The sequence below is a fragment of the Excalfactoria chinensis genome, chromosome 3 (assembly GCF_039878825.1).
Source record: "Excalfactoria chinensis isolate bCotChi1 chromosome 3, bCotChi1.hap2, whole genome shotgun sequence".
Classification (NCBI taxonomy): Eukaryota; Metazoa; Chordata; class Aves; order Galliformes; family Phasianidae; genus Excalfactoria; species Excalfactoria chinensis.
The window spans coordinates 13943923-13957114 of NC_092827.1; the positions used below are offsets into that span (position 1 = coordinate 13943923).

Consider the following 13192-nt stretch of genomic DNA (forward strand, 5'->3'; position numbering starts at 1 on the left):
TCCCCAGGCAGCACATTCCAGTGCCTAATCATTGTTTTGGAGAAGCTTTCCTAATATCCAACCAAAACCTCAGATTTGAAGCCATCACCTCTCATCACAGTTACAGGGGAGAAGAGGCCAACTCCCACCTTACCACAACCTCCCTTCAGGTAGTTGTAGAGAGCAATAAGGTCTCCCCTGAGCCTCCTCTTCTACAGGCTGAACAATCCCAGTTCTCTCTGCCACTCCCCACAGGACTTGTGCTCCAGACCCCTCATAGCTTTGCTGCCCTTCTCTGGACACACTCCAGATCCTCAATGTCTTTCTTGTTGTGAGGGGCCCCAAACTGAACACAGTACTCAAGGTGACCTCACCAGAGCTGAGCACAGGGGGACAATCACCTTACTGCTCCTGCTGGCAACACTGTTTCTGATACAAGCCAGGATGCCATTGGCCTTCTTGGCCAACAGGGCATATCTTACATATTATTTTCCCAGCACTGCTTTATGAACATACTTGTCAGCACAACCAGTAGCCAAAGATGTAGTAATATGAGTTGATTAAACTTACTCTAGAGACATTACAGTCCAAGCCAGCAAGAAACCGGAAGAATTCCTGTTCATGTAAATATCATCCAACAACTGCAAAATGTGATGACTATTTCTAATGCTGCCTGATTTTACTGTTTAAGTAATACCAAAATAATGACACAATTTTTCTGCATTTTTAATTCATGAGCATAATTTAAGCTTGTTCATTTTGAAGTCTCTTCAGGCCCATCCCATGGCGTCTGTTACTCATGCTACATAGTGCCTTACTCTGACACAAATCACAAAGACAAAGAACTCTGGCCTTTAAAAAGCCATTAGTTAAACATCTAGCGTATATTCTTAGCAAGTACTATGTTTGCCATTTACCTATCAATATACACTTTTAAACTAAGATTTCATGAGGTCTCGTGTAGGCAAGTAATTCAAAAGTGAACAAATAAAAAATGAAAAAAAAAATCTTCGCTTCAAATGAAAACTAAAAATGTACATAAATTTAGATAAAGAAATAAATAAAATAAAAAATAAATAATGGTTCTGAATAGATGATCTGTACTACAGTATTTTGATAGGGGAAAAGACCAAAGACAAACAGTAGGAATAAGAAAGAAAGAAACAGACACCAAGAGAAGGAGCTCTTCATTTCCAACCCTTTATGATTGCAGACAACATTCCAAGTATGAGCCATGACAGTTAGGCAAAGAGTTTAAACTGTAACAACGCAAACAGACTGTGCTGAACATAATAACCAGAGTGCTTTATGACAGAAAGAAAATCTGATTAACTTTTGCAGCAGGGAAGGGAAAGTTGCCTTCGGGTGGGTTTTCTTCATTGGAATTATTAGCTGTTCTTTTTTTTAACGTGCTTTTCTCAAGAAGCACAGAAATGCATACACGAAAGCAGATTTGCAGAACTGTTTTTAGCAGAGCACCAATTTTGCATCACGTAAATGCTCCTGTTCCAGATGAAACGTCAGGAATATCAAAGTCCCGTTTAGCACAACCCAGTCAGATAAGGAATGACATGAACAGGAATTAAAAAAAAAAATAATATTTCCAACTGCGAAGTTTCAGCCAACACCAAATAGAAAAACACGAAAGATATCTCTATCAGCCTTGGTGGCCTCACTAAAGCAAACTCAGGGGTTCCATCCCCAGTGGTCCTCATGCTCAGTGGCCCTCAACAGCTGCTATTAAAAACAAAAGAACAACCAAAAAGCCAAATTCCTGCCTTTCCTCTTCGAAGATGCCACTTTATTGCTTGAAATTTCAGACAGCGACCAAAGAGAAAGAGAACACACACAAATTTCAAAGCTTGAAAAGATTAGGAAAGTTGAAGAAATAAAATCTGGCCTATTAAGTTTCTACAATAAATCACATTTCCCATCCTCCACTCTACATTTCTTTCTCCCCAAAAAGCTGCAGGATGCAACCACAGCCCTTTAGAATCAACATGTTAAATTCCAACTCTTTGTGTTTGTTTTTAAAACAATTCTTACAAAAACTGAATGAGCAACATCCACACATGCTTAGCTGACAGCACTGGAAACAGTCCACCTCTAAGTTCTCTGCAGCACTACAACATCCACATACCAACATAACGGGGTCTACAGTTAATAAAATAGTACTTTATAAAATATAGGTGAACAAGCTTAAAACACACCAAACTTAGGTAAAAAATAAAAACTTCTACAAGAAGACCGATGAAATGCACAAATCTATGGACACGGACACCCATTATGGCTGTCCAAGAGAAGAAATAGAAGAGGCTTCATGTAAGATCTTCTCCTATGCGAGGTGTTCTACTGCATTGTTTTACTTTATCACTATGTTGTAATAAAAGGCCTAACATAAAGATCAATGCCTTCATCGTCTTCATTTAAATATCCTTCAAATCCATGTAATCAAGTGGAAAGCAGGAGTGAGGTGTTTCTCAGCAGCAGATTCAAGACAAGTGTTTCTTTCCTTAAGTCATAAAAATGGCAGACCCTCAACTACCTGCTGACATATTCATACTAACAACCATCAGCCTTCAAATCAGTCCTGGAAATTCCCTGTTGATTCAGTTAATGGGGATGAACTCGTGCTCCTATATATATATATATGCAGGGAGAATATTTGCCTGTTCAAATTAATTCCGTGCGCTACTACCTGTAAGTTACTATCAGTCCATTGTATTCCCTATGTTCCCGATTTACTTGCAACAAATGTAAGCATACATAATGCATGAATTTGCCATCATTAGCCTAGTTAGATGAATCGTACTTGTTCATATTTATAAATCAGCAAAGCAGGACACACAAGAATGATCTCACATTTTTTCCCTCCTCCTTGAGAAGTTTAAGCTGGACTATTAAAAAATACAGACTCATTTTTCACATGCAGAGAAGCATTAATATGCTGCAGCTCCTGCTACGTGTACATAGCAAGCTAAAATGCATACATCTATTTATGCTTTAAAATATTTTTTAAAGAGACATGAACAAAAGTGCACGAAAGCTTCAAAGAAATTAAAAGTCGTCCTGTGCCAGAAGAACACAAGCAAGTTCCACGTGTTTTGGGGAAAAAAGAAGTATTAAAATAAAAGCAAAGCAAAGACACAGTTGACCTGGTTTCTACTTCCAACACTGCTGCTTTGGCACACTTGCAGTTTTCCTCTGACAGTTTCCAACAAGATAAGATGACAGAGACAGAATAATAAATTAAAACTTCATAAGTTGGAGAAAGCTCAGAGGAGGAGAAAAATAAATGGCAGGGGGGAGAATGTAAATATAAACGAACTCATGGCTGCCAGAAGCGATGGCAGAGGCAACAGGCAAGCCAACATTTGCTAAGTGGAACGACTTTCAAGGAGCTTAAGAGGCTATGGCTAAACACTGCAGTTCTTCATTTGCCAGCACTCCTATTTATTTTAATGAGACTTTTTTTTTTTCAGAACTGCTTTAAATCCGAAACAAAACAAACAAAAAAAGCAAATGAAAAAAAGAACCCAAAGACTTTTTCACTACTTCTCAAGGAGCTTTTTTAACACAGAGTGACTTTGATTAAACTAAAACTCAGACACTTGAAGAACCTACGACATGACTCATGCTGCTGTTTCCAAATTCTAGATGCATCCCATGTATTAAGAAGCTGTGGGCTTTCTCAACCACCAGTGAACTCAAGTGTTTACAAGTGACAATTTTGCTTCTGACTCATAGTCATTTTCTTTAAGGCAAGTACTATTGCACTGAATAAATTTCAGTAGTTTTTCCAGTGACTTGATTAGGACGGAATCAACCAACATGAGCACGGAGTGACTGAAAACCCAGAAAGGCACTACAGAAGAGATGCTTTTGGCATCTAACCATAAGATATTGGAAAATCACATAACAAAAGCTTTCAACTTTTCACTATGCCTGGCTCCCACACATCAAGACACAGTGGTACCTTTGAGTGTTCTTGCTCCCAGCCCTACCTGCAACATGATTGTGTCCCATAACTGGAATAGGCTGACTTGGTGGCACAGCAATCATCATTCCACAAGGAAAGGGACTCCAGTGAAGCAGTGACTGCCCAACACTAAATGCCCACATGGAGATGCTCATTCAGCTGGCTATAAAAACATCCTCACATAAGATATCAAATGTTGATCACAGAATCTTAGCAGTTGGAAAGAACCTCTGGAGATCATTTAGTCCAACTGTCCTGCATAAGCAGGTTCTCTGCAGTAGGTAATGTGATGCGTCTACTACTGGGAATGACCACTACACCACCACCAAAAGACAAACTAATGGAACTACAAGCATAAAATAACTGGAAATACATTTTTTAGTGTATTCTTAAAAGCATAAAGTGTACAACTCTAAAAGCAAAGGAAGAAGAGATTTGAGCTTATTCCAGCCCATCCTCCTTGTCAGTGGAGAATTCCCAACTGTACATACTCAAACCTAGGTTTAAACATCTAAGTGGGAAGCTTCCACTTCTTTCTCTGGGCCACCTCATCTATTATTTTTCACAGTCAGAGCCTGTTTACATGCAATTTATTAAGTTTCCCTTCTGCAAGCACACAGTTATCTTTGAGCCAAACCCATTCTTCTAAGCTATTTAAGCCCTGATTCCTTTTTTTTTCTTACTGTCCTCAGAATTTTTCCAGTTGGATCAATACGTTTTTGGCAAAGAAATAAAGATAACATTCCAGACAGAGCTGAATCTATGCCATGTTAAGAAGAATTATTACATCTTGCTTTTCCTAGCACCTACAACCAAAAGGTCTACTGCAATCTCTGTACTTTCATACTTACTGCAAGAGCAAGCCTTAACATCTCCTTCCTGATTTACATGCAAGTTTATGGTATTTTCTGATTATGTGAATCCCTTTAGATGTTCTGGGTGATTCTGTTTACAGCAGCACCTAAAGATAATTTTGAAAGCCTAAAAATGAAAACAGTCCTCATGTGTATGTATTTTCTTGATTTATTTTTCATGACCTAGGATATTACTCTCAGGCCTCTCAAGGTCATAGAATCATAGAAGCACTCAGTTTGGAAAGACCCTAAAGATCATCGAGTCCAACCATGACCTAACCATACTACCCCAACTAACAACCCTCTGCTAAATCATGTCCCTGAGCATCACATCCAAGTGGTTTTTAAAGAATTATTTATCCAGGTCCCTCTCAATCCCTTCCCTCCAGTTCACTGACAGCACTGCACAGCTCGGTGTCATCAGCAAAGTCACTGACAAGTGCACTCAATCCCACCATCCATGTCATCAGCAAAGATGTCAGACAGCACTGGTCCCAGTACCAGTCCCTGAGGAACACCACTCATCCTCAACACATCAAGTTGCTGACCACGACTCTTTGAATGCAATCATCTAGGTAATTCATTATCCACTAACTAGTCCCCCCATTAAATCCATGTCTCTCCAATTTAGAGACAATGATGTCATGCGGGATAGTGTCAAATATTCCGCACAAATCCTGGTAGATGACATCATATAATTGCTATTCCCTTGTCCAGTGTTGAAAGCCCATCACAAAAGGCCACCACATTTGTCAGGCATTATTCGCCCTTAGTGAAGCCACCTTCATTAAGGAGGCTGTCACCACCTTCTTTTCAATGTGCAATATTATAATTTCCAGGAAGATCTGCTCTGTGATCTTACCAGGTATAGAGATAAGAGTGACTGGCCTTTGGGTAGCAGCTGATGAATTTCATCTGCGAGGACACTTGGACACACAGGACTCTAACCAACCAGATCCCTAAAAAGGCCAAAGTCTGCTCTCCTGAAGTGAGCTTGCTGTGCACCCTCCACACTGCCATAAGGATCTCAAGCTCCACCATTCCACAATCACTGCAGCCAAGGATGCCCTTGAGTTCCATGCCCCCCATCAGTTCCTTCTTGATGATGGGAACAAAGTCAAGTACAGAATTTCTTTATCCCTTTATCACTTGGAGAAGGAAGCTACCACTGATACATTCCAGGAACCTCACGGACTGCTTATGTCCTATTGTGCTGTCCCTACAATATATACTGGGGTGAGTGATGTTCACCACAAGGACCTGGGCTTGAGAACATGAGGCCGCTCCTCTCTCTGCAGAAGGCCTCATCTGCTCAGCCTTCCTGGTTGGATGGCCTGTAGCAGAAGCCCCACTGTAACGTCACCTGTTTATCCTTTAACTCTGACCCACAAGCTCTAGGTCAGCTCCTCATCTACTCCCAGACAGAGCTCCATGCACTCAAGCTGGTCTCTGACATACAGGGTGACATAACCTCCTTATCTCCCTTGTGTATGGATCCTAAGGTGTCTGTATTCTTCTGTTCCAACACTCTGGTCACGGGAGCCATCCCACATCTCCATAGAGCCAATAAGGTCATGACCCTGCACTGTACCAACCCATTATCCAGGAGAGCAAATTCTAGACACAAAAATAAGTTCATTATGCAGTACAGAAATATAGGTCCTTCTGTTTCCTTACTGGTTATCTTCTACATCTAAACAAATCTCCTTTCTTCTTACATTTTTAAAACAAAGTAAAATAGGAGCATATGTTCAGAAAAATGCCTCTGTTGTTCTACCATTTCTCCTCACTGAAAATCCAAGGATTTTCTCACATTGAATCTCTTCCTTCCAGCTACCTTTTACACAGAGAAAACAGCAGATTCCAGTCCTCTCAGTTACCATCAGAAAAAAAAAGTCCAAGAAGCAACACTGTATGTTCCACAAAAGGTACTCTTACTCTGTTAGCTCAAACACAGCAAAGAAGCTTCCATTTTTTTTCCTATCAAAACAGACTTCCTAATTGACTGATCTCAAACACAGTTCTAATTCAAAGGAAGCTCAAGGAAGGTGTATAATTTGGTACGGGAGCTATGGCTAAAAAAATCCTGCAGAATATATCATCAGTTATTCAATGCATTAGGCAAAAGCAAGTAGCTACAAGGACTTGACATGCAATAAACACTTTTTTTTTTTCCCTCTTAAGAAGTTTCAGAAATCGCTTCAAATTTGGAGAACTCTATTTCTTCAAAAAAAGGAGCAAAGCAAACACATAAAAAGTCAAGCAATTCCAAGGCACGAACTTCATCTTAAATAGTTTGGAGTTGATTAACTTGATTGTAACAAAAATTACATCAGACATTAATGAAATAATTTAAAACATGAATGTCTTGGCAGGTCCGTGAAAACATCATAGTCTTTTGAGAAACCTTCAAATATACTAGAGGAAACAATAGCTCTAAAACCCTGTTAAAAGTAGAGCAACTTTATTATGTCTTTCCTTTATCTTTCTAAAGACAAGTTTAAAAAAAAAAAAAAAATCTTTTTGCAGAAGCACTTTAAAGCCACAGCTCTAAATGCCACCCAGACCAAGAGCTGACAGAACACATCAGCTTCGAGAAACAAAATCAAAGTACACGACAAAGCAAAACTCGACAGTAGCCTCTAAGCTTTGCCAGTGTTAATAGCTTTGGCATCTGTTCCAGTCTGAACATGTTCTCTCAGTTCCCTGCACATTCCCCACTTGCTTCAGCTAAAAATCTTCTGGGGAAATTCAGAGCCCTGTGAAACTTCAGGGGCAGGTTGACCTAAATAATATCTTCCAGTGTTTTTTCTTAACAGCAGCAGGTTGCATATCGCTAACCACATTTCTAACACAGCTACTTACAACCAAAGTATGCTGGGTGCTATAAGGCAAGATTCTAGAAGGAGGATGTTTTTTCACTGCCAACATGCTTAAGGCATTCAGAGCTGGTTATCTCACAGCGGTGTGAGAAAGCATGGGGGTTGTTCCACATCCAGCTATGATTATTAAAACAAAATATATATATATATCCAATGTTATTTTCAACCAGTATATAGGACTTTTAATGCTTGGCAATATCCTTTTAATCCCTTGGAAAATCAGACCTACATCAACAAACTTTCTTTGAAGTTTGTGGAAGGAAAGTTGTTCATATCAGAAATATTTTGTACAGACAAGAATTATTAAGACAACAAATGCTTAGATAAAACTCCATTATTGCTTGGCTCCTTAACATTAAATACATTATCAGCTTGTTTTTTTCTGGGGAGAACAATGCAGCTCTTAGTGGATTGTTTTTTTAAGCCACATAAACATGGCATTTTACAGATCCATTTGTTTAATGAAGTCACCATAATGCAGCTAATGTAAGATAGAGGGGTTTTTCATCAACAGAAGGTATTAATCAGAAGAGCCATTCTATTTCCCTTCCCATATGAGCAGTCTACCTCTATGGAAAACTACTCAGGATAAATGACTGATTCACACTTGATAAGGATTCTCTTCTGACACATAATCTCAGATGCTGTTTGTACAGCCAGAGATATTCAAATCGATGCGACCAATATGAAATACATTTCATTGCAGATAAATACACTTGGGGCTAGATTCTCTCTCTTCGATATCACAATTGAGTAAAAAGAGAGGACAGCATCAGGGCATGAATGAGACTGCCCTAAATCTCATCTGCTGGAAACATTCCCCTAAGAACTGATTATGACCAGCTGGCTGCAAACTAGACATTTGGTCTAGATTCATAAAAGCATCTGATCTGCCTACATCCATTGATTTCAGCAGATGTAGATTTTTAAATGTTTGTATCAATCTGGGTCATCTCCCTTTTCTCACCCCTAGTTTAAGAGTTCTGTGGCTCCAATTAATTCTGGGACTCGTCCAAACATAGCTCTAACTAGTAGAATGGAGAATGAGAATCTGCTGTTTGTGATCTCTGATTAACGTCAAACTGAGGCTGAAAATTCTCCATTCGTAATCAAGATTCCTATTCTTCCATTTGGCTCCATCCCATTTAGCTCACTGAAGAGTATTTTTAAGCCTTATTGGCTTCAGATGCAGAACTGGTCCCTGGTGGATACTATTGTCTTATTACATGTTTCATCGATTCCTGACTGTCCTCCTTGAGAAGAGACTCTTCCAGAGACACCAAAATCTCTCTTTAGAAATACAAATGGAAAGGGTGAAAACATAAAGTAAAAGCAACATCAAAACCGAGTAAACCAAGTTGAGTTTTACTGGTTTCACAATTTAAAAACAGCATTACTTTGTTGTGGGATGCATTTAGACATGAGAATTGCTAGAAGAGAGTTACGTGGTTGGGTTTGGGTTTTTTTGAGTTTTGAAAGGTGAAAAGCTAAGGTGCTAGACGTTTCCTTAAGCCAGGTTTCTCTTTTTTGTTTATTTATTTAAGAAGAGTCGTTGATAAAGCACAACTTATCATCAAATTGAAGAGCTGCTGTAATTCAGAAACATAGAAATGACAGTGCCATTATAAAGGTGACGTGTTTTTATGCAAGTAATGCTTACCAAATTTTTGAAGAGTGCAGTTAATTCCTTTGTAAACACAGAAAATTTTAAAAATGCTGTTCCCAAATCTGGGTCATCCCTGCAAACACAGTTGCCTCCAAATTTCTCCAGTGCTTGTGTGTACTGTTCTTCATTTTCCACGTGAGCTTCAAAAAGAGCAAAACATGAAAATACCGTCAGCAGGTAATAGCTTATAAAAATTGCACCCAAGCTTTAAAAAAAAACAGCAGGGAAAAATAACTTTTCAGAAGGTTTCTCACTAAGAATGTTTACTCAAGACAAGAGAAATTATTTATCTTTTAATAGTTATGCTGGAAGTATGAAGTACCTCACTAATACTGCTTTATGTGCATCTATCCAAATGCTGTACAAATGTGTGCAAGTGTCATTGCAACAAGACAATAATCTGACAAAAATCCTGTTTAGAAAGACATGCAATATTTCTGTAACATACAAGAGACCACACAGCTCCTAATTCCTACAATGAACTTCTATAGTTGTTTCTTAATTCTCTCTAAATTTACCTGCTGTGTACTGAACAAAGAATCAGAAAGGAGCAGAAACACTGGCAGCGTCCTGAATCCCTACTGCACAGGGCGATACATCAAAGAGTCTCACGTCATCTTAGGAAATGGACTACAAACATTACAGATGAGGATGCAACCTGTATCCATGTTAGCTAACTGATCCAGACCAGCAGTGGGGATCTGAAAAAACCTAGTAAGTCTGCCTTTAACATGGGATGACTTAGAGCAGTTACAGTTCATGACCATTAGGTTCCCTCCTAAGAGGACCAAACTTTCTCAAAAGTGCCCCTGTGCCTAATGGAGATGACAGGCTCTGAATTTAGGTGTAGGCTGCACTTCCTTAATGCTCTTCAAAGCATGAACTCTGTGTGTTGAGGACTTATTCCACCCAGATAGTGAGATGAAATCTAGGCCAAAGCAGGCTCTCCTGATTCAAATACAAGGGAAATGTGAAGGGCCTCCATCTTATCTACATCTAGCTAGCAATTCAATCATAGCCTACCAGTTACTTTCCAATATAGACAGATGTAAAAAGTGAACGTAAATCTGGTCTGAGGAATTAAATAAACCTCCTTCTGAGCTTAGTGACTGAGTTAAGCTTGAGCACACATGGCAAAGCACATCAAGTTGGTACCTGATTAATTTAATACTGCCTATTTCTTATTCTAGTTGCAGCATATTTCTAATGGTTCAAAAGAAGTCAAAATAAAAACTCCACACCCTGGAAAACAAATTATACACAAATAAGAACAAAGAATCCTTCTTGGCCGTTGCATGAAACCAGCAGAAACCCTGAACATTAGTGTTAGTTCAAACTAGCAATGATTTGGTTTAATTTCAAGTCCATTTGTGTATGTTAGCAATTTAATATCCAAAGGATTCATGTTGCAATGTCCTTTCCCCAAAACATTTTGCTAATTGAACTACAGGATAAATTATGACTGTACAGCTAATACTACTGCGTGACATGAATAGACCTGAAGAAGCTATGAATGAACTGAGACATACCAACACTTGAAGACACTCTGAATAAAATGGCACAGACAGCAATAAACAGGGCTTGGCTCGTTGCAACTGCACTATTCACACAGCTACCCAGTGCAGTTCACTATTTCCATATCACTTTCTTCCTTACAGCTTCCTGCACCTAGCTTTGCATGTCTGAACCCAAGTAAGGGTGGAGGTCAGGACAATTCAAACAGTAAAAAGAGAACATCACTGCATGAAAACAAGGTGAAAAGGCTGCTGCTGTTAATTGTCATAGTTAGATGTGAAATCCGCAGTCAGCAGAACCATGCTGACTTTTTATCAGACTTTAACGAGAGGTTTCTATTCCACATGGTATCCTCAAAACTTGGGCCTCTGCTTCTGGATCTACATATCAGATTTTAAAAAGACAACAGACCAGCAGCTCTGCAACAGTTCTGAGACATTCTCCACAATGCTGATGGTCATTACAGTAGCGGCACAATATTGGAGCTGAGCTGGTCCTCCATCAGAGCAGGAAGCGATGTTTTTTCCACAGCTCCTGAGCCAAAATACTCTCCTTTGCCCTCACGTTTCTTTCTGATGTGCTTTAAAAGGTTGTCTACAAACTTTTTATGTGGTCTTGTAATGACAGCACCAAGGGGGAATGGCTTTAAACCAAAAGAGGGGAGACTTAAATAAGAAGTTAGGGGTAAGTTCTTCACTTGGAGGGCAGTGAGGCCCTGGCACAGCTGCCCAGAGAGCTGTGGGTGCCCCATCCCCACAGGCACTCAAGGCCAGGTTGGGGGAGCCCCGGGCAGCTTGAGCTGGTGAGGAGCAACCAGCCCATGGCAGGGGTTGGGTGGCTGGGCTGTGAGGTCCCTTCCAACCCAAGCCTTTGTGTGATCAAAACAAAACCACCCAAACCAATCTGTTGGAGGCTTTCAGGGCTTTTTTTTTTACTGAGAAACTAAATGACATACAAATTAGTATCCTAGTGGCTTCCACCATTTATGCACTTCAGGAAAACAGAACAGGTAGGCTTTATACTCAGGGGAACTATATTAAAAATAAAACAACCAAGCACCAGTAGCCATGCTCTTTTGAATACGGAGCCACAGCTTTTTTGTCAAAAGAAGCTTCCACTGGCTGGAGAAGCAAAGCTATATTTGTGCTGGTGGAACAGATGTGCCTTCAAATGTTTATTGTCAAGATCTAGCAGCATGAATTTAAAAACTAGGCAAAGCACTGATTTTTATGCAAAAAATGCAGTGATTTGCTGCAATACCGTAACAAATACACTGATGAGGAAGCATAGTCTAGCAACCAAAAATTACCAAGAAACAAAAGACAACAGAACACATCATAACAAGCAAATACATAACAGATGACACAGCTCCAGATCAGTCTTAAACTGGACTCTAAACCATCCACAGAAAACAGCTTCATAAGGTTCAGTAAGAAGGAATTTCCTTTCAATTAGCTGATAGGAATTACACCACAACAGTAGTCCTTGTTAGAATTTTATATCCAAACACCGACATACTCTTAAGTTCTGTCAGAGATTGGTGGCTCTCCAAAATTGCCAGGCCTATCTTTTTTGCATATAGGTTTTCTTAGCTCTAATTGCTGTGATCTGCAAGATGAGAACAAAAACGAAAATGCTGTTTCTTTTTGTCACTGATCAACAAAAATAAAAGCGTCATTTATTTTATCACAGGTAAACACAGAGAACTCCGTGGGACTGGAGCAGGATGCAAATGCACACCGTAATAGTTCTTCATATTTTTAGCACTTTGTCAGAGAAATATCTGACTCTGCACATTATGACAATAACAAATTGGAGCTCATCAGCTTTCTCTTGTCATGAAATTCTCAACACGAGGAACTGGGAGCCACCAGGAAGGCTGTTTATAAAAGCAGTTAGTTAAGTTGGTGTAGATTTCTATCACTAACAAAAAAGGATAATTTCCACACACACCCTGCCTCCCCTCCATGTCCTCAAGGACACGGATCACATGCCTTGCAGTGAAATCAACACAACCTGGGTTAGGTGAGCACCTGAATGGCTTATGTAAATTTATGCGCGCTGAAAATCCCATCTAGAGATCTATCAGGCAGCAGGGGTGGCAGAAAGAGCAGGTAGCCCTGAGCATGGGGAAGGACCCCATTTCATATCAGAACAGCCCGGCAGGTTCAGCTGTCTCTCAAAATTTCATTGTTACTGGTCTCATTATTATGCAGCAAGTTCAAGACTGCCATTTAAAAGGTACATATTTCTTTTCTTAGAGTTACCCATGTAACATTCTGCTTCATTGTGAAGACCAAATCCAACAATTCACCAG

General features: G+C 39.6%; 1 protein-coding gene across 2 annotated transcripts in view; it reads right to left on the reverse strand.

Moving 5' to 3' along the window:
• The window catches only part of ASAP2 (ArfGAP with SH3 domain, ankyrin repeat and PH domain 2), an 87129-nt gene that overhangs the window by 49931 nt on the left and 24006 nt on the right, over positions 1-13192 (reverse strand). For both annotated transcript variants that reach the window (XM_072331726.1, XM_072331725.1), the window contains exon 3: positions 9355-9500. In XM_072331726.1, the coding sequence (XP_072187827.1) occupies positions 9355-9500 (146 nt within the window). The remainder of the gene's footprint in view (positions 1-9354; positions 9501-13192) is intronic.